The following is a 19,739-nucleotide window of genomic DNA, read 5'->3' on the forward strand; positions in this document are numbered from 1 at the left end:
AATGTCAATGGGAAGCCCAGGAAGAGGAACATCAGTGGAACCAAGGATTCATTTCAAAATTCAGAGATGGGTCTTACATAGTTTTAGTGAGACCACTGCTGTCAAGCCCATTTCAGCCTGGTGAATCACATACCTGGACTCTAGCAATGTTACTAGCTATGGATGGACTTTGGTCAAGTCACCCAGCACCTCTTAGTTTACTTATCCAAAAATGTGGCTAATGACTGCTGGCTTTAGCTCAGGGGGTACTCAAAATCTTCACTGACAAACTGAAAAAGCTTTAAAAATAAAATGTACTTTATGAACACACTTCATTCTTCAATAGCTGGTAAGCCAGTGTTGAGGCTTAAAAAACACTTGGGGACTGATCCACTCATTCCTTTCCAGACAGCAGGAAGTAACAGGGCTTGGGCAGCAAGGAGACAAGCCAAAAGCTTCAAGTCTCTCCAGGAAAGGCCAGGCTGCTCTGGGGCAGAGGGGCTGCCCCTGCCTGTTTGTACCTTCTCATTTGACCGACGTTTATCAAGCATTTCCTGTAGGATAGATGTTGCTCTGTGTGCTGGAAAATAAAGCACTGGGGAAAAAAATAGCTCTGCTCTCTTAGAGCTTATATTCTAGTTGTGGAAGACCAGCAAGTAAACAACAAATATGTCAAGCATTGGCAGGTGCTGTGCTGAATTAAACCGGGTAAGGTTAATAGTGACGCAGAGGGGATATTTCATAGAGGATGTTAATAGGCCACTCTGTAAGGAAGTAGGGGGCTAAGTTAGGGAACAGTCAAACCTTAGTTCTAAGCTGGAGGACACTGGAGTTCAGGAGAGATGCCGACATGTCACGATATGCTGTCCAACACAGATAATTCCCTACGATGTTGGTTTGCCTCCCTAGATTCATTCTCCACTTGCCTCTTTCCTGCACTGTTGGGGGCAGAGTTGGGGAGGAGCGCTTACCCCAAAGGACTACATCCCTGGTCAACCTTGCCATCTGCCTTGCAGTAAGGTTCTGTCGAAAGGAGGTCCCAGAAGACTGGAGGATGAGATGAAAAGTAGGCTATTGATTCTCCCACTCCCTCCGCCTGGCCACAGTGCTGACAGTGGCTACATTCCTCAATGTCACAATTCCCATCTGCCTTCTTCAGTCCCTTCCATAACCTTTCCTCCCATGGTCCCCAGGGGTGGGGCTTGTTCTCTCCAGGAAGCCTGGTAGGATTAGCCTTCCAGATGAGCACTATTATGCTGTAATATGTTGCCCATAGATGCCACCTTGACTACCTTTCTCATCAGGACAGGAAGATGAGTTTGGATAATAGACACCCATGCCATCACAGACAAAATATGGACCATAGCTCCTCTCCTCTTCCAAGATTCCAGTTCCATCAACAAACTTACACCAGCAAAGACAAGAACAGAAGTTAGGGTTCAAGAGCCCCTAGGGTCCTCCCCTAAGAGCTCATTGCTCCAGAGGTTCAGCCTTCTCCATAAAATGCAGCCTACCAACTTGCTGTCTGAAGGAATCCAGTCTACCTACCTCCAACCATCAATACATTACCCAGTTTATTTCCTTGACAGTAATTTATTGCCATTGGAAAAGGCTCATATTTATCTCTGCTCCACCCATTAGAACATGTGTGCCATGAAAACAAACTTGCATGCCTCATTCTCAGGTGTGAACAGCACCCTAGGCCCAAGCACGTAAAAACTTGTTTTTGAGTAACAACAAAATGAGTAAAAAGTACCTGTTCCCTAATACCTCCACAATGATTACAGTCATTACCCAGACATCAAGAGCTCAGGGTCAGGCGTGGACACTCAGAGGTGCCTCAGTACCACCAACTTTGGGTATGTGGGACAACCAGGATAACCCAGGTGTCACAGAATCACCCCAGTTCTACCAACTTTCCATCTTCCTGAAAATCATCAGCTTTCCCTTTTCTGAGTGACCAGAGCAGGACTTCACTAACAGACCATGTCCAGATGTCAGGGAAGAATGAGGCAAGCTAGGAGTTTTGGGAATGGTTCTAAGTGAAGTCCTCCAGATCTAACATAGCAATCGCAGAATGATGTCCTGGACCTGCAAACTGGGAAGGCAGGCTGCATCCACCACATCAAAGACCCAGATGCGTGGATCATCTGACCATCTATACCAAGGGAGGTATGATCCAAGAAACTTTATTAAGGTGAGCGCTGCTGGATAGTTCTCCCCCATTTAAGGGGCCCATGCCTAGGCCCTACACCCAAGACTTGATTCAGACCTATTAGTATCTTTCTGCCTCATCTTCTCTAGCCTACATTCTACTCCTCTCCCCACTTTGTGACACCACTGCCACCAGTCAGCCCTTTTACCCCCAAAGAAACCCAAACAGCTCAGAAGTGCATCAATCGACCTTTAATGTCCAAAAGAGGCATGGATGCAGAGCATAGGAAATGTGGAGGGGTCTCAGCCCCAGCTCCAGAAATGAAGGAGAAATGAACACAAACCAGACATTTCCAACTGGCCACACAAATCTGGGAGGGCAGGGGAAAACACAGATTTGGACATTCATTAAAAAAATAAACCTAAAATCAAGCTATCGATCTTGTGCCCACCGAAGTGTTTGATATATAGGGAACACATTCACCATCCCTGTCCCCACCCTCCTATCAGCATCAAAAAGAAAACTTGTCACACATTCTCCTGCCTCCCCACCAGCCCCAAGGATGGACTTGGAAAAAAAAGAATGAGCTGGATCCCAACCCCCACCCACCCACAGTATCAACCCGACAAGAGTTTTGAATGTGATTTACAAGAATCAGCAGCTAGATCAGCAATGACTCCCCCCACCCTTACCCTACCCATTTGATCAACACACAAGATTTCCCCAGCACTTTCCTCAGAATCTCCTCCCACTAGCTACCCTGCTCCATCTCCTGATACCAGACTTTATCATTCAAGACTTACACCTCCAAAGTTCCCCCAAAGCCTCTTATAACCCTTTATCACTTCCATCCTTAGTTCCCCTCATAAGCCTTTATCACTTCCATCCCTATCTCCTACAAGAAGCTGCAACCATCCACAGTCACCTGCCCTCTCCACTAAGACTCAGCTCCGGGACAGATGGTCATCTCCCTGCGGGCCATCTTCCTAAAGCCTTCCTGAGCACAGACGACCACAGGGCAAGCAGAATGTCTGGGCCAAATGGCCGAGGGGAATGATAACTGTTTACACCCCTGAAACATATACTTCTAGGTTTTTAAACATCCAGGCCCACTTAGAACTAAGTGTGAATCCTATGTGAATCCCATACACTAGAGATTCCATTCTGTCCTGCCCCACCCTCCCCTCTAACCCAAACACACACACACACACACAAAAACACACACACAGAGGAGAATCAAGGGAGACATTGATTTGGTTTGATTGCTAAGATCTAACTAAGGAACTAGTCACCAGAAATTCCCTCGTCAGCCAACTAACAGGGGCTGTTATAAGAGAACTCCAGAGGAATGAGAAAACTAAGGGCTAAGCAGGGAGCAGACAGAAGGAGAGAAGGGAAGAAAAAAAAAATCAAGCTAATGCTACCCCCCCCCAAATCCTCCTTGCATAAGCTCTGGCAGGAAGAATGAAAGAAATTAATCCACAAAGACACAGCCCTTACTTAGAAACTCTTCTGACAAAGACAGCAAGACAAGTCTGCTCCCCACTCCCACACACCACAGACAAACACGTCTCAGGGCCCCTTGAAGAATCCACCCTCCCATCCCACCCTCTCTGCCCTAAGCCGTGGAATCACAGTTCAGTGGAATATTCTTCCTGGTACTAGATCAATCCCCCCACCCTCCTTCCTATCCCTCTCTCCTTGTCAATCCTAGTACTGTCCCCCCACAGCCTATCTTGCCCTCCCAAAGCAGCATCCACCACCAGGAAGACGCAGCTGCACAGTTTTAGCTCCACCACCTCCAGAAACCTATTTCTTTTCCTCAGCCCTCCTAGTCTTGTGGGCTTTGTTGAGGGCTTTTTATTTTGTACAGGGAGAGAAAGGAAAAAGGGAGGGGTGGGAGATTTCCTAGTGCAACACAACCAAAATAATTTTTTTAAGTCTTGAGAAATAAACAAAGCAGCCTTCTTCCCCAGGCAACTAAACAGAAAGAAGTTTGGTTTTGTTTACTGCGACATACACATGAAATCGAGTATACAGTCCATGCAGTAGCACAGCCATTGGAGAGGACATCCTGATGCTGGCCCCAGTGCAAAACAGTCCCAGCAACGCCGCCTGCTTGCCATCGCTGCCGCCGCCACTGACACCATCACTGCGGCCACCTAGCCTGACTTGAAGAGGAGGATTGCAACTTGACCCAAGTAAAAATAGATGAAGTGCTTTGTCTCATGTGTGACGTAGCTGCCAAAATTTCGGCCCACAATACAATGCCAGGTAGGGTTATATTTCTTGTCAAATTCCTAAAAGAATAAAAATGGAGAAAAGAAAGATGATTAGGACAGCTGAAGGATGAGAAACCAGAATGGAGGTTTCCCCCAGAAGACAAGTTTAGTTATCATCCTCACCCCACCGCCCAGCCCCCAGTCCCAGCCCATGGCCTCAGCTCCCTGAACCTCAGCAGCTCAGGTTCTAATGCTGGCTAGGACACTCCTTCCCTCATTAATAATGGAGCCACAAAGGCTCCATTATTTCTCTCTAGCACTCTATACCCTATACACCCTGCTCAACTCTCCTCCCTCTAGCTACTCTACTCTTCAGTCCACCTTATGATTCTTCAGTAAGGGAATCAGAGAAGCCAATGAAATAAAGGATCAACCCAGAGTCATACAGCATTAGTAAACAGAGAAGCAAGACTTCCTGACTCACCATCTGCTGCCTCCCGTATTATTAAACCAGCATTTCAAAATGCCAAAGAACCAAGACACTAGAGCAAAATGAGGAACAAACATCAGAGTACCTGGAAGAAGTTCTCTATAAGTCAACATTAAAGGCACTCCCACGTGCCAGGCACTATGTAGACTATAAGCACCAGAACAAGGATCTCTGTTATGAGATTAAGGCAATCCCTCACTTCTCCAGGGCTCAAGTTTAGCATCAAAACCACCTAGGAAATTCTTGTGACCAAGTCAGGCAGGTAGCCATCCTCTGGACACAGCAGGAAGCAGATGGCTCAATTCTAAAGGCACCCTGCCATAGCCATGAAAGGACAGAAGCTCTCCACCATAGGTCCACCAATGCTGTCAACACTGAGGCTCTGTCCCCCAGGTATTCAAAATATACTTGTTTAGCCTCCACACAGGACCTACATTACATGATTCCAAGACGTGGCAGATAATAGAAAAAAGGGCATGGGCCACCAAACCAAGTTAGAATCCTGACTCAAGACCTTGTGTAACATGGAAGAGACAGTCACTTCCCTAGGTCTCATTTTTCTCATCAGCAAAATAAGAAAACTGGACCCAACATAATCTAAGGACTCTCACTCTGAGAGTCCATGATTCTGCAGTGTCTCCCTGCAAAGGTTAGCAAGGCCAACATTCAGCAAGAAGCCAGCACTCCCAGAAGCCTTAGCCCCTCACTCATCCCAACCAACTGGGAAGGAAAGCAGAGGTCTGCAAAACTCAAGGGCACCCTGCCACATCTATGGTCCACAGTGCCACTACTCACAGACATCCTCCTTAGTAGCCAGAACAGACAGTATCAAAGTCTGGGTCAAAGTGGTCAATGAACATGGGATCCTGCCTGGGAGCCAGGGACTCTAGTATCACTTCTCATTTCTAGTCCAGCAGTTTCCTCACCATGTTAGCCACATCCATTCACCCATTCAGCAGGAATTTTTCAAGGACTAAAATATTGTTCATCTGTAATTACATAATCAAACTTTCTCTTAAGAATGTGGGGAAAAGGGATGATGCAGTACCTGATTACTTTGAGAGATATGGAAACCTCCTATGTGAGGATTATTACAGGGATATCCCACTTTAAATGAAAATTTGTATATGATTGTATCTGTCCGAAAGTTCTTAATCCTCATTTTGTATAAGTTCTGAACTGGACCTGTTATTAATTCTGAAACTTCTCTCCCAATGCCTTGCAATTCCTATGAATCACATACACACACAAACATGCCAGCAGTTTCTTATTAAGAACCCCTAAGGTGAATGCTTGGCAATAAGGAATCACTCCCTAATTTGTATGCTTTGCAAGCTCCCATGGTTTGCTTGCGTGGGTCTCTCTGCTGTTCCGTGGCCCAGCTGCAGCCCTCCCCAGGATATGGCGGGCCCATGGCGCCTGGCCCCAGCACATATCTCCCCGCACACCTTCTTGATGTAGGCGGCGATGTCCTTCTCTATGTTGTACTTCTCCATGGCCTGTGTGGCGCAGTCGACGGCATCCTGCTGCATGTCCTCAGACATGTCTGCGTTCTTGATCACTGCCTTCCGGTCAGACATCGTGACACTGCAGAAGAAGCAGAGGTGAGGCTGACAAACCCATGCTCTAACCAGTGCACGTTACAGCCTGTGTGGCCACAATGGAAAGGGAGGAGAGAAGGTGAAGGAAACAGAGACACAGGCGTGAGACAATAGGAGCGGGAGCTCAAACTTTTAATAGGCATGGTTCCCAAGCCCGGGAAATATAAGGTAAATAGTAAAAAAGACAAGTCCTAATTTTTATATGTAAAATTCAGTTTTTAACTCTAAATATATTTCTGATTATTTTGAATACCACCAATATTCCAGATATTACAGTATGTCACGTACCATCTATGTCTTGAGGCAAGCTACTTAGCCTTTGTCCTTTCATGCCGCCATCCTAAAGTGGGGACTGCAGGTTACCCTGAGGTAAACAGGTGGCACAACACCTGAACACAGTAAGTCCTTCATTTCATGACCATTATTACATCACTGGGATAAAGTGGGAAGAAAATGGAGTAAGAATCAGTAGGCCTGACTTCTAGTGCCAACTACAAAATCCTGTGGTCTAGACAAGTCACTTAGCTTTTCTGCACTGAACTACTTTTGTCTTAGCAATGAGGAAAGGTCTCTGTTTGGGGGTTTTATAAGGCTTACCTCAGGCTATATGAAAACAGCTGCAAACAAGGATGGACTATACAGGGGTCTTCCTATCAGCCAAACTCAGTTTACCATGTGTTTTTGTAAATAAAAATATATAAGAACACACTATAATGGCACAGTGAAGTAGTTGTGAGAGAGGCCTGTAGCCTGAAAAGTTTATTTTCTTCACAGTAAGGTTGCTAATCCTTAGGCTACCAATGCCCAGTGGTGACAGAGATGCAAAAGATGAATTACTACTATTATTTTAACAATCTTGTTTCATGTTTCTTATCTCTGCTCCCTGGGCCATGCCATGCATCCTGGAGCAACCAGAATTCTGCAGTAGACCTCGCACAATCCCTTTCCAGGATGACAGGAATCCCAGGGAGGCCAGGTTCTGCCTGGCAGGCTATAGCATATGAGGTGCTTTGTAGGAACAGAAGAAATGAGTTGCAAAATCCTCTGCTCTGTCCTTGACTACAGTGTGTCACACAGAACAGTAACATCTGCATCCCCGCCCCCCTGCCCCGCCACCTCATCCCACCTCCCATAGTGCCACACACTGTGGCCCAGAGCAGTGGACAAAAGCCCTGTTCTAGTTTGATACAAGGCTACAAAGGGCCTGTCTGCTCCAGGAGAGATCCCTGGTATCATTCCAGGCCACTTTGATCTCTGAGTCCACACTAACCTGTGGGGCTGGTTGAGCTGAAAGGGGAAGCACAGCTCATGACTACTCCTGCAGTCGACACCAGATGCAACTAATGCAAGCTTGCCAGGTGCCAACCAGGCAGCCTTTGATCCAAGGCACCTTTGTCTGGCACTGTCAAACTAAGCAGCGTTGGTTATACTTTCAAGCAGAGGGTGACTGAGCAAAGGGTTAGTGGACCAGCACCTTCTGCCTCACAACCCTGAGAAAAAAGTCAACCTTCAAAAGGAGTCTGTGAGCACCAATTGGCGCTGAAAAAAGGTCAGGAGAACCCTTTTCAAGGCGTGTCTAGCTATATGACCTTGACCAAATCAACATGTTCATTTTTAAAAGGCACAACTGAAACAGGGTAAGTGGGGCAACTTCAATGGGTTATAGTAAAAGGCACAAGAACATCGCAGGGAGAATGTTCTGATATAAGGGTCTTTCTTCCTGGGGGGAAAAAAGTGTCACCTGGTGGCCTAGTCCAGGTTATCATTCAGAAGGGGGCACTATTTACAAACCCAATGGTGGGGTTGGGGCCTAGTTACAGACCTCTTTGGGAAAGTAGGAAATTGGCACTGTTTTCCCTGCAAACTCACCAGCTTCACTGTCTCATCCCCAAAGTCCAAAGGAACAGCTCTGTCACAGTAATTAAAAGGCACCTTACTCTCCAGGAGAGAGCCTGCCGTTACATAACGTTGGTCTTGTGACTACAATACCTCAATTCTTCACCCCTGGCCCCCCAGGGCTGAGAAGTGAGGCCTAATCCCAACCTCCTCTGTCCAAGGTGCCAGTGAGAAAATGATAGGGAGCCGCCTAGTCGAGCACCTCCCTCCTGGGAAGGGAAAGCAAGGCACCCGGGTCTCCAGACAGAAAGATGACCAGAAGGCCCCTGGCCGACTGCCTCAGGCATGGGCCACGGGCTCCTTCCACAAGCAAAAAAGGACACACTTCAAACCAGTTCCCCCCTTCGCCCCCCGATTTTGCGACAGAAAAGGCTCCACCTCAGGATGACACCGACGCCCTCTCCACCCCAAACACACACGCGTGTGCTTCCACCCTTCAGCTCTCCAAGGGGGCGGTATCGCTCCCTCCACCGCCCCGTCCCCCGGGGAGCGGCGGTCCCGAAGGCCAGCACCTGGGGAATGAGAAGGCACGAGGGCATCCTCCCAGGGCCCCCGCGGCCACCCTCGACGCGCGGCCGGGTCCGCGGGCCCCGGCTGGCCAGCCCCCTCCCCCTTCGGGCTGGAGCCGCGCCGGAGTGACTGGGCGTCCTCCTCGCCGCAGGAAGGGCGCCCCAGAGGGTGGCGGCCGCGACAGGAGCCGCGTCACACCCCGGCCCTCTCCACCCCCTCTCTCCGGCCCCAGACACCAGGGGCCTCCACGCAGCGCTGGGGGACCTCAGGGTGGGGGGTGGAGACGGAGAAGAGGCTCCTCCGCGGCCGGGGGCTCCGGCGACGCCTGAGGGGTCGCGAGGGCGCCGGGTGGCGCAGCTCGGGCGAGGCGGCGGCCGGGGTCGTCCGCGCCGAGGCCTGCCCTGCTGCGGGCCTCGGGCCCCGGCGCCGCGTGGGGCGAGGAGGCCGCAGGGGCATCGCGGCCCAGACCGAGCGCCGGGCGCCGCCCCGGGGCCGCCCCCACCCGCCCTCACCTTCACGGAGGCAAGGCCCCGGGGGCGCAGCGGTGGCCTGAGCGGGCGCGGGCAGGGGCGCTGTCCCCTCGGCTCCTCCAGCAGCAGCCGCCGCCGCCGCGGTCTCGGCTCCGCAGCCCCGGGCCGACCGCTCGCCGCCGCCGCCGTCCGCCCTTCGAGCTTCCTCGGCCGCCCGCGCTCCGCCTCGCGCCTGCCGGGCCGCCCGCTCCGCGCTGGCACCTCACCGCTCCGCTCCGCTCCGCCGCCGAGCGCGGCCGACGCGCGGCCCTGAAATAGCGCCCCGCCCCCGCCCCCCCGCCGCGCGCGCTGCCGTCCGCGCTGCTCATTGGCTGCGCCCGCCCGGCCCCGCACTGCGGGCTTCTCCCCGCGCCGCTCTCGCCCCACATCTTGTTTCCTCCCACAATGCCTCGGGGCGGAGGGAGGGGGAGGGGAGGGGAGGGGAGGGGAGGGGAGGGGAGGGGAGCCGTGAAGGTGGGGGTAGGGAGAGTGGCCTTAAGGGGAGAAAAAAAGAATTTCGACCCCTCCACCCAGGGCCGGAGAGGCACGGCCTAGAAAGGAATAAAGAGGCGCTCAGAGAGAGGGAGGGGCGTGAAGACCCCAATCTCAAGGAGAAATAAAGGGAGCGAGGGGATGGAGATTTCAGCCCCCAGGGAGTAGAGGGCGAAGGGGGACGATGCCATCATGCCTGAATGGCACCCCTTTCTGCACCCCCTTCCCAGACCGTTGGGAAGGAGAGGAACAGCCAGCCCTGCAAAGGGTAAAGACCTAAGCAGCCTGGGGACTCTCTCCCTGCCCTGGCTTTCAAGGAAGGTCCCTGCCCTTCAGCTCAGCCTTTGTTCCTAAGTCTCAAGACACAGGCCCCCTAAACTCCCAGCTGGGGCCCCAGCTGCTATCCAGAGCCTTGGAGGTAGACCCTGATAACACTTGTGAGGAGAGAGGTTTGTCTTTGACACAAGGCATCTGGGGTAGAGGTGAGAGTAGGCCATTTTTGGTGGGTGAGTCCGCCCCTACCAGTCTGGTTAGACAGGACTGGAAGTGAATAGAACCCTCTAGAGATGTGAACCATAGCATGTCAGAGCTGTGAGGACCTTAAATTCACTTTTACACCTTCCTCACCTACCTAGTAGAGAACCAAGGTACAGAGAGAGAGGAGCCAGATCACTGCAGGTCAGGCCTAGACTTGGCTTCTAGGCTGAAAAGTAGTGTTTCTAGAAAGCATCACCTCTGGTGGCTGATCAGGCTGTTTGCGGAATGTGTGTAACTGCATGTGCTCATAGGGCAAAGTGCCTGCCCTCTGCTCCACCCCACCCACCTCCAAAGGAAAACAGAAAATGTCTGTTTTTTCTTCACTCTGTTTCACAAAGGAAGTTTCTACCTAAAGGGGGGGTGGGGTGGGGGATGTGTGTGTGTAAAGGTCTTCAATGGGTGCCAAGCATGTGGGTCACACAGTAAGGTTTAAGAAGCCCCATTGTGCCTTCACCATGGTCAAGAAGTCAGACTTCTCTGGCCCTGGCCATTCTGATTTGGAGCATTATCATTTAGTGTTCATTATGTCAAGGGAAACCTGGAAAATCTTTCCCTCCCACGGCTCTGTCATCTCCCAAACTCAATCAAGGGGAATTCAGAGAAACAGGCAAAGCCTGAGGTAACCCCTCACACCAAGGGTATTCTGATGTCAGCCTCTGTGTGAATGAATGGGGGGCGGGGCACATTCATGGTGGTTTATCTGCTTAGGGCTTATGGAGAAATAATCTTTTGGAAGACTGGGAGAGAAACTAGTATCCTTTTTCTCCAGGGTCACTAATTTGTAGGCCCTCCTAGAACCTGAAAGAACTGCCATGTATGGTTGTGTGAATTGTTCAGTGGCATTCAACCTACGGAGCAAGTGGGGACAAAATGCAGCCTGTGCTTCACTTACTAAGCTCTTCCTCTCAAAAAAAAAAAAAAACACATACTTTTTTCAAGTGTGCATAAAGATGACTATGAACTATAGATGACCCCTCTGATGTCATGCTGCTTGGGTATGAATTTTCCCTCTTCCTGATTTTTCTCTTCGCTAGAGTGGGGCAAGAATTTAGTCACTCCCAGTCCTGGGCTATGATGGGTACGCAGAATAGAGACAGAATTTCAATTGACAGGAATCAGAGTCAGGACTTCTGACTTTTAATAAACATGGTCTGTGGGGGGGAGGTGGGGGGAGGTTATCTACTTAGGGCTTATGGAGAACTAATCTCTTGATAACTAGGAGAACTAGCACCCTCTTTCTCCAGGATCATTAGAAAATAAACTCTAGGATATCAGGGAGACTTGCTAAATAGTACAGTTTATAGATAATAATGTCTGTGGGAACTTTGCTAGATTCTGTTTTAAATGCATTAGTGCAATTAATCCCAGTAACAATCAGATTGAATATGTTACTATCCCCCTAATGTAGATGAGGAAATTCTCTCAAGTTCAGTTACTTGCCCAAGATCACCCAGCTGGTCAGTAGCAGGATTCAAACCCAGCCTGTCTGTTCCCAGGGCCTACACTTTTAGCCATTCCACATCCTGCCTCCGAACAGAGGAAAGAAAGTCTACACCAGTGTTTGGCTCTCTACCTAATTTATACCAGCATTTCCTAAGCTTGACTGACTCCAAAGCCCTTTTTTATCCAAACATTTATTAACAGCTCCAGGAACTACTATTCCACAGGACACAGTTTGGGAAACTTGTGCTATACTAATTACTGCTATTTATGTAAAATGCTTACTGTTTAGGATAATTACTATGCAACATAGTAACTGTTATAATTAATATGTCAGCTTAACTTGGTGGATGTTTTTATTCCATGCTGCCACACTGTCCCTGAGTGCCCAGTTTCCTGTTGCCCAGATAGCTGAATCATGTTTTCAGACTTAAGAATTAGAGGGGGCTTTTGTTTTTGTCTCATTTGTGGCCCCCCTCACTATTTCACTTCAGGGTTTCCCAGGGCACTATGCTTCAGTCACTACTCACCTTGAGTAATTTGATTTTGTGTTTTTTACCGTGGTCCATGTGAGACCCTCCCTAAATCCAAAACCTCTTCCTCACAGGCTCTTCACGCTCTTGGACATACATGCATATAAAACCTGGTCAGGAAGTGCATTGGCCACTGCAACCAGAATGCCTGGATTCTAACCTCTTTCTACCACTCTACCAGCTGTGTGGATCTGGCCAAGCTATTCAATATCTCATTTTCATTTTCTTCATCTTGACAATAATAATATCTACTTCAGAGAATTCTGAGAAAATGCATGAAAAACTTGGCACAATGCCTGGACCATATAAGTGACATTTATTAGCTATCATCAATAAATAAATAAATGTTAGCTATCATTAATATCTCTCTTTCAGACTTGTTTCCCTTCCCTATATATCTTACCTAAGTTTATGCCCCTTTTTATCCACCCATGCACCAAGTTGGAAACCCACAAGTTCCCCTGGATTTGTGTCTCTCTCCTACCCACCACCTCTCTCTTCATCGCAGACCTCCTGCCTATTTCTGCAGTCCCTGCCTTCTTCTGTAAGTGTGCCTCTTTCTCATTATAAATGCCCTGCATCAGGAACACATCACTATTCCAGATGGGGTTCCCTGCCCCCCACTTTTCACTGCTCTCCCTAAATCCACACTGCATCCACAGTGATCTATCTAAACTTCAGATCTCCCAGTCATTTCCCTCTTCCCTGATCAGGAAAAAAAAGTACCTCTCTGCCTTGTCTCCCCACACTTCCCATCACACTCTTCATGCTCTAGTAACACCATTGCTTGTGGTTCCTCCTCCCCAACACCCCCCCCCACACACACACACACCTTTGTTCAAGTGTTCTCTAGCCTGTGAGGCATATGACTTTCTTTCCTGGCTGGCTCCTTTGAGTGTCCTCTATGAAGCCTTCCCTGAATCCCAGGTGGACTGCATACCCCTCTTCTGTGCTTTAATAACATCCAGGGCTTATGAGTGACCCCATTCTATTAAATTTGTCAATCTTACTTCTGTAGTTCCTTGCAGACAGGGACTACATCTTATGTGTGGGCTGCAGAACTTAGCACAGTTCCTGGAACTTGGGAAATTCTCTGTAAGTATTGGTAAACTGATCATGCCCATTAATGGCTGAAAAATACAGCTTGGAGGCAAAACTGAATACTGTGTTCTTTTTATTGGTAGTTGACACAGCCAGACCCCATGCAAAAGTAATTTTCCCTTTGAAATGACTGATGGTATGTTAAGTTTTGTCATGGCATATCATTATTAAAAGTGGATACAAATAAGCAAACTAATACTGAGAGCTTCCAAGTCCTAGTTAAACTGAAAATCTATTATGTTGCTTGTATTATTTTCCAATGCAATATTAAAATTGCTGTGATTACAGAAAAATCTTAAGTAAGTAATGGCCTTCATGTGTTCTATAATATGTTTTCTTTTAATTGACCCTACAGTCCTGTTTTCTTTGCATCAGCTTAGCCTTTCTTTTCTACCCATCCAACAGGAAAAATAAATATAGCTTGTAAGGACATTCCATCTCTTCCTCCATACAAATAACTGTGTCTGGCTCTTTTCTCTTTCCCTAGAAGCGGCAATGCTCTTATTTACACCTGGCCCTTCCTACCCAAAACAAGCAGCTAGTTAAATAATTTTCAGTTCTGTGAGCCCTCCAACTTTGCCCTTTTTTTCAAGATCCTTTGTCTAAATTTGGGTCCTTTGCATTTCTAACTTTCAGGACCAGACACTAATTTCTGTAAAAAGATCATCTGGGATTTGTTTTGTTGTTGTTGTTGTTTTTAAAGATTTATTTATTTATTTATTTATGCATACAAGAACAAGGGTACAGGCCAGAGGTGTGTATGTGGGGGGGTCGTGGTGAGAGGATTCACCAGAGACAGAGTGGAGAACGGAACAGGCAGACTGACTGAAATAAACTGCTGAGCGGAGCAGCAGGTAAGACAGGAGAGGTCTGCCTCGCCGTGTGGGTTTCTCCCTGGCCGGCCCGGGGATCGAATTCATGCTGCAGAGGCTGCAGATTGCTTCATAGTGCGGTGCTTAACCCCTTGAGCCACCAGGGAGGCCCTCATCTGGGATTTGGATAAAGATTATATTCAATAATAGATAAATTTGAGGAGCATTGCTATTTTAACAATATTAAATTTTCTGATACATGAAAATGGAATTCCTTTCATTTATTTAGGGCTTCTTTAATTTCCTTTATAACACATTATAATTTTCAATGTATATGTTCTGCCCTTCACATTTCATTGTTTTTGATGCTTTGTAAATTTGTCTCTTAACTTCATGTTCATACTGTTCACTGATAGAGTATAGAAATACAATATACAAAAGTAGTTTACTTCCTTTCCAATGTGGGTACCTTTTATTCCTTTCCTTGACTAATTGTCCTTGTTAGAACCTTCAGTATCAGCTGAATAGAGTAGACATCCTTGTCTTATTCCTAATCTTAGGGGGAAAGCCTTGAATATTTTACCATGAAGTATAATGTTAGACATTTGTGGGTTGGGACGGGTTGTAATACTCTTCATCAAGTTGAGGAAGTTCACTTCTATTCCTAGTTTGTTAAGTGAGCATTTTTATTATGAAAGAGTGTTGTTGTTGTTGTTGTTTTCCAAATATTTGTTCTGCATCTTCTGAGGTGAACATGTGGTTTTTGTCTTTTATTCTATTAATATGGCATATTACCTTGATTTTCAAATATTAAATCGATCTTGTATTATTAGGAAAAATCCCATTTACTCATGATGTGTAATCCTTCTGAATGTTACTGGATTTGTTTTGCTAGTGTTTTGTTAAGGAATTTTACATCTATATTTATAAGTAATACTGATGTAATGTGTTTTTTGTGACGTCTTTGGTTTTGGTGTCTGAGTAAAAATAGAATCATAAAATGGGCTGGAAAGTTTTCCCTTCTATACTTTTATTTGAAAGAATGTGAGGGTTTGGTATGTGTTCTTTAAAAATTTTACAGAATTCACCAGGGAAGTTTTCTAGGCCTGGAATTTTCTTTATGGGAAGTTTAAAAAATACTAGTGTAATCTCTTTACTTATTTTCAGTAGTTTGTGTTTTTCTAAGAATTTGTCCATTTTACCTAGGTCATCTAATTTGATGGCACATAGTTGCTCATACTATTCCTTTATAATCCTTTTTATTGCTTTAAGGTCTGTAGTAATGTCCCTCCTTTCATTCCTGATTTGATTCTTCACTCTTTTTTCATGGTCAGTCTAGCTAAAGAGTTGTCAATTTTGTTCATCAAAGAACAAACTTTTAATTTCATTCTTTTTTTTTCTATTGATTACTATTACAAGGTGGTTTCTGAGAAATCAAGCTACTTGGATTAGGGGAAGTTCAAACATTGGGACTCTTTCTTAGAGAAGCTCGATTCAAACTCAACTTCTCATTATCTCCATCTAAGCCAGGGTTCTCTATTTTTGTGTCTTTCTCCCCCTCTCTATCCTTGCAGTGAATATAACAAAGCCGACAGAGGCCACACTATTACTTGTGAGCTGTGAGAGACAGTTCCATTAAATTGATAAGCATTTCTTAAACATCTTAAGCCCTATGGAAGACACAAAAAGGAACGGAAATGAGCAGACAGAATCAGCCTCAGACTTCCCCAAGCTCAGTCTAGCTGGGAGACACACATGTACACAACAAACTTTACCACAGCTCAGACTGCAAAGAGAACTGTGATTGAGAGTGAGCAAAATGTCCTGGGAGCATGGGGTAGGAGGCAATCTGTCTGGAAGAACAAGGAAACAGAAGAGTTGGCATTGTGGTAAGTCTTGAAGCATGGGTAGGATTTTGGGGGAATAAGGAAAGGCAGGGAAGTTCTTCAGTCAGGGAGAAGCATATAAGCGAAGTCAGGGAATGGTAGGAAGCCAGGGACAGTGTGCTATGAAGGTAATACGGGACAGAAATGTTAGGCCAGACTTTGGAGGGACATAAAGGATGTGCTAAGGGGCTAGAACTTTATCTTGAAGAAACTAGGAGCTCACTGAAGGGCATGATCGACCTTTGTTGGAATTTGAGGCTAAAACTGAATATATCAGATTGTTCGGGCTCTTTGTTGCCATCTACACCTATGGGAGCAAGCAGAGAAGGCTACCTTCTCTGCTGCTGGGCCGCCCTTCCTTGGGAGTCTCTCTAAGCAAGGCTTCCATGGCCAGTGCTTCCCTGATGTCCTTCCTACCTCTCTGGCAGCTCCTTCTCAGTCTCCTTAACAGGCTCCTCTTCCTCTGGCCATCCTTAAAGATTGCTCCTCAGAGTTCTGTTCTAAATTCTTTTCTACTAGATCATTCTCTCTTGGAGCTCTCATGTTGCCATGACTTCAATGACCAATTATGAATTGGGAACTCCCAAGTCCATATATAGCTTTCTCTGACCGATCTTCTTATTTAGGATCACCAGACCTAAATGTCCATTAGACCTCTCTGTTTAGGTGCCATGTTCATTAGAATTAGTCCAGGTGTGAATAAAAGAACCCCCACCCACCCAAGTAAAATAATCCAAACTAGACAGAAGTTTCTTCTTCTTTTAGGATAAAAGGAGTCCAGAGGTATTAAGTCCAGATCTGGTCTGACAACCTAAAAGTCATATTTCTGAATATTGTCACTTTATCTCTATCCCTAAGACACCATCTTCCTCCTGGCCAATGGCAACAGTTTTGCTGTCCTTGCTCCTCTCAAATGCATTTCCTACATGTGCGCTGTCCAGTGTGATAGCCACTAAACACATGTGGCTAGTGAGTATTCAAAAGGTAGCTAATCCAATGTGACAGGTGCGATCTATATAAAATATATACTGTATTTTAAAGACTTAATATGAAAAAGTGAAATATCTTAATAGTTCTCTACTGATTATGTCAAATGATGTTTTATATGTTGGAGTAAATGCACTATTTAAGATTAATTTCAGTTGTTTGTTTTTAAATTTTTGATGTGGCTACTAGAAAATTAAAAACTACATATGTGACTCACATTTGTGGCTCTCATTAGACTTCTATTGAATAGTGCCACTCTACAAGAGCAAAAAAAGGACATGTCACATATCTTCTTAGAGCAAAAATTGGAACATGTCATATATCTTCTTAGAAACATTCAGTGGCCTGTCATTGTTTTTAGGATAAAATTCATCCTATTCAATATGGTTTTCAAGCCACCATGTCCCAGCCCCACCCTGCAGCCATACTTCTTACCACCTTCTCCTTCCACCTCCCCCTGCAAGCTACACTCCAGCCCAGTGCACTTCCTTCGGTTCCATAAAGTTCCATGTGCTATCTATCCTCTGGACCTTTACACCTGCTATTCCCTGTTCCTGGATCACTCTTTCCTCTTTTGTCCTACTAACGTCCTACTCATTTTCCCAACCAGCTTAGATGTGTCTCTTCCCAGGAGACCTTCCCAGCTACCCTTCTGGTGAGCTCTCACTATTCCTCTATCCTGCCCTCACCTCAGCCCACCCTACCTCCAAATTCAATTGATTGGAATCTTGCCTGTTGTGTTCACTGTGGTGTCCCCAGCACCTTGAGCCAAAGCTGTCATACGTTCAGTAGTCAAGATCTATTTTGAATGAATGAATGACTCACCTCAAAGCCAGATAAACAAAGTTTCTAGAACCAGACTAGATAGATGGCTTCTAAGTCTCCAAGAAATGGCTACCTAGTGACCACTAGTTTCTCAGTTTGGAAGGTCAGGCAAAGGAAAAGTTGTAATTCACTCCCCTGTCTTCAGTCCTTCCCAAGACCTGCGGAAGTACATTTATGGGGACCCAGCCACCACTCCTCTTCCTCCATCCCAGGAAAGGTAAACAGCACTGCTTTCTTCCCAGGAAAGCTCCCTGGCCAATACCCCCAACATTTTTAGAAAGCGCTATACTGAGGATTCTTGCTGGAGATGAGCTTCCTCCTGGGTGGGGTTGGGGTAAGGCGGACAGGAATGGGGGAGGAAATGAGGAGATAGCATAAGGAGGGTCCCGGTATGGAGTTGCTGTTTCCCTAGGCCCAGGAGAACTGGTGTTCATACTGCCAAGGAAGTGTGAGCCTCTCTATGGCAATTCCCTTTCAGGAGACGAGGAGATGGGGGTTGAGAATCTAAACCCAAAGACAGGAAAGACCCTGGAGTCAGGAAGTCCAAGAGGGGAAGAGGGCTCCTGAGACTCTATTGATGACTTGCTGTGTAAACCAAGACAAATAACATAGTCTCTCTGGGCCTCAGTTCCCCAGCTATAATCAAAAGAATCTGCTTTCAGCACCCTTGAAGGAGCTGTTGCAAGAATGAAAGGAAATGACAGTTGTAAATGGACTTTGGAATATAAGAATCAGAGTAAAAATACCATGTGAAGGCAAGGTGTTTAGGCTATTGTTTTGTTTGGGCAGGATATGAACATATAGTTCTGAGAATGAACTGGGAGTAGTGGGTGGGAGCCCACCTTCTCTCAAAAAAAGTGGGTTTACCCACAGATTTATGGTCAACTAATCTTTGACAAAGGAGCAAAGACTATGCAATGGAGCAAAGAAAGTTTGTTCAATAAATGGTGCTGGGAAAACTGGGTTGCTACATGCAAAAGAATGAAGCTTGACCACTACCACACACCATACACAAAAATCAACTCAAAATGGATTAAAGAACTAGACATAAGACCTGAAACCATAAAATACATAGAAGGAAATATAGGCGAAACACTACATGATTTGCACATCAAAGACATCTTTACAGACACATCACCCAAAGCAGTGATAGTGAAGGCAAAGATAAACAGCTGGGACTACATCAAATTAAAGAGCTTCTGCACAGCAAAAGAGACAATAACAAAAACAAAGAGAAACCCCACCAACTGGGAGAACATTTTTGCACACAACACTAATGATAAAGGACTGATCACAAAAATCTGCAAAGAGCTGATGAGACTCAGCAACAACAAAGAAAATAATCCAGTCAAAAAATGGGCAGAAGAGCTAAAAAGAAACTTCTCTGAAGAGGAAATGCAAATGGCCAACAGACATATGAAAAAATGTTCAACATCACTTGTAATCAGGGAAATGCAAATCAAAACTACCATGAGATACCATCTTACACCAGTGAGAATGGCACATATTAAAAAAACTAGCAACAGCAAATGTTGGCGAGGGTGTGGAGAAAAAGGAACTCTTCTACACTGTTGGTGGGAGTGCAAACTGGTCCAACCACTATGGAGAGCTGTGTGGAGATTTCTGGACCTACTAAACATAGAGCTTCCATATGATCCAGCAATTCCACTCCTAGGTATTTACCCAAAGGACACAGAAACATCAATTCCAAAGAACACCTGCACCCCTATGTTTATAGCAGCACTGTTTACAATAGCTAAGCTT

The 19,739-nt window shown here is 46.3% G+C and overlaps 1 protein-coding gene across 1 annotated transcript; it reads right to left on the reverse strand.

Annotated features, from left to right (window-relative positions):
• Window positions 1-4,137: 4,137 nt before the first annotated feature.
• Window positions 4,138-6,426, reverse strand: DYNLL2 (dynein light chain LC8-type 2; the record flags this gene model as incomplete). The annotated part of the gene is made up of 2 exons (XM_084237714.1): window positions 4,138-4,434; window positions 6,295-6,426. 2 exons carry the CDS (start codon window positions 6,424-6,426, stop codon window positions 4,297-4,299), a joined length of 270 nt encoding a protein of 89 aa, XP_084093840.1. The 3' UTR covers window positions 4,138-4,296.
• Between the last annotated feature and the right edge of the window lie 13,313 nt (window positions 6,427-19,739).

Source organism: Talpa europaea (genome assembly GCF_964194135.1).
Source record: "Talpa europaea genome assembly, chromosome: 7".
NCBI lineage: Eukaryota > Metazoa > Chordata > Mammalia > Eulipotyphla > Talpidae > Talpa > Talpa europaea.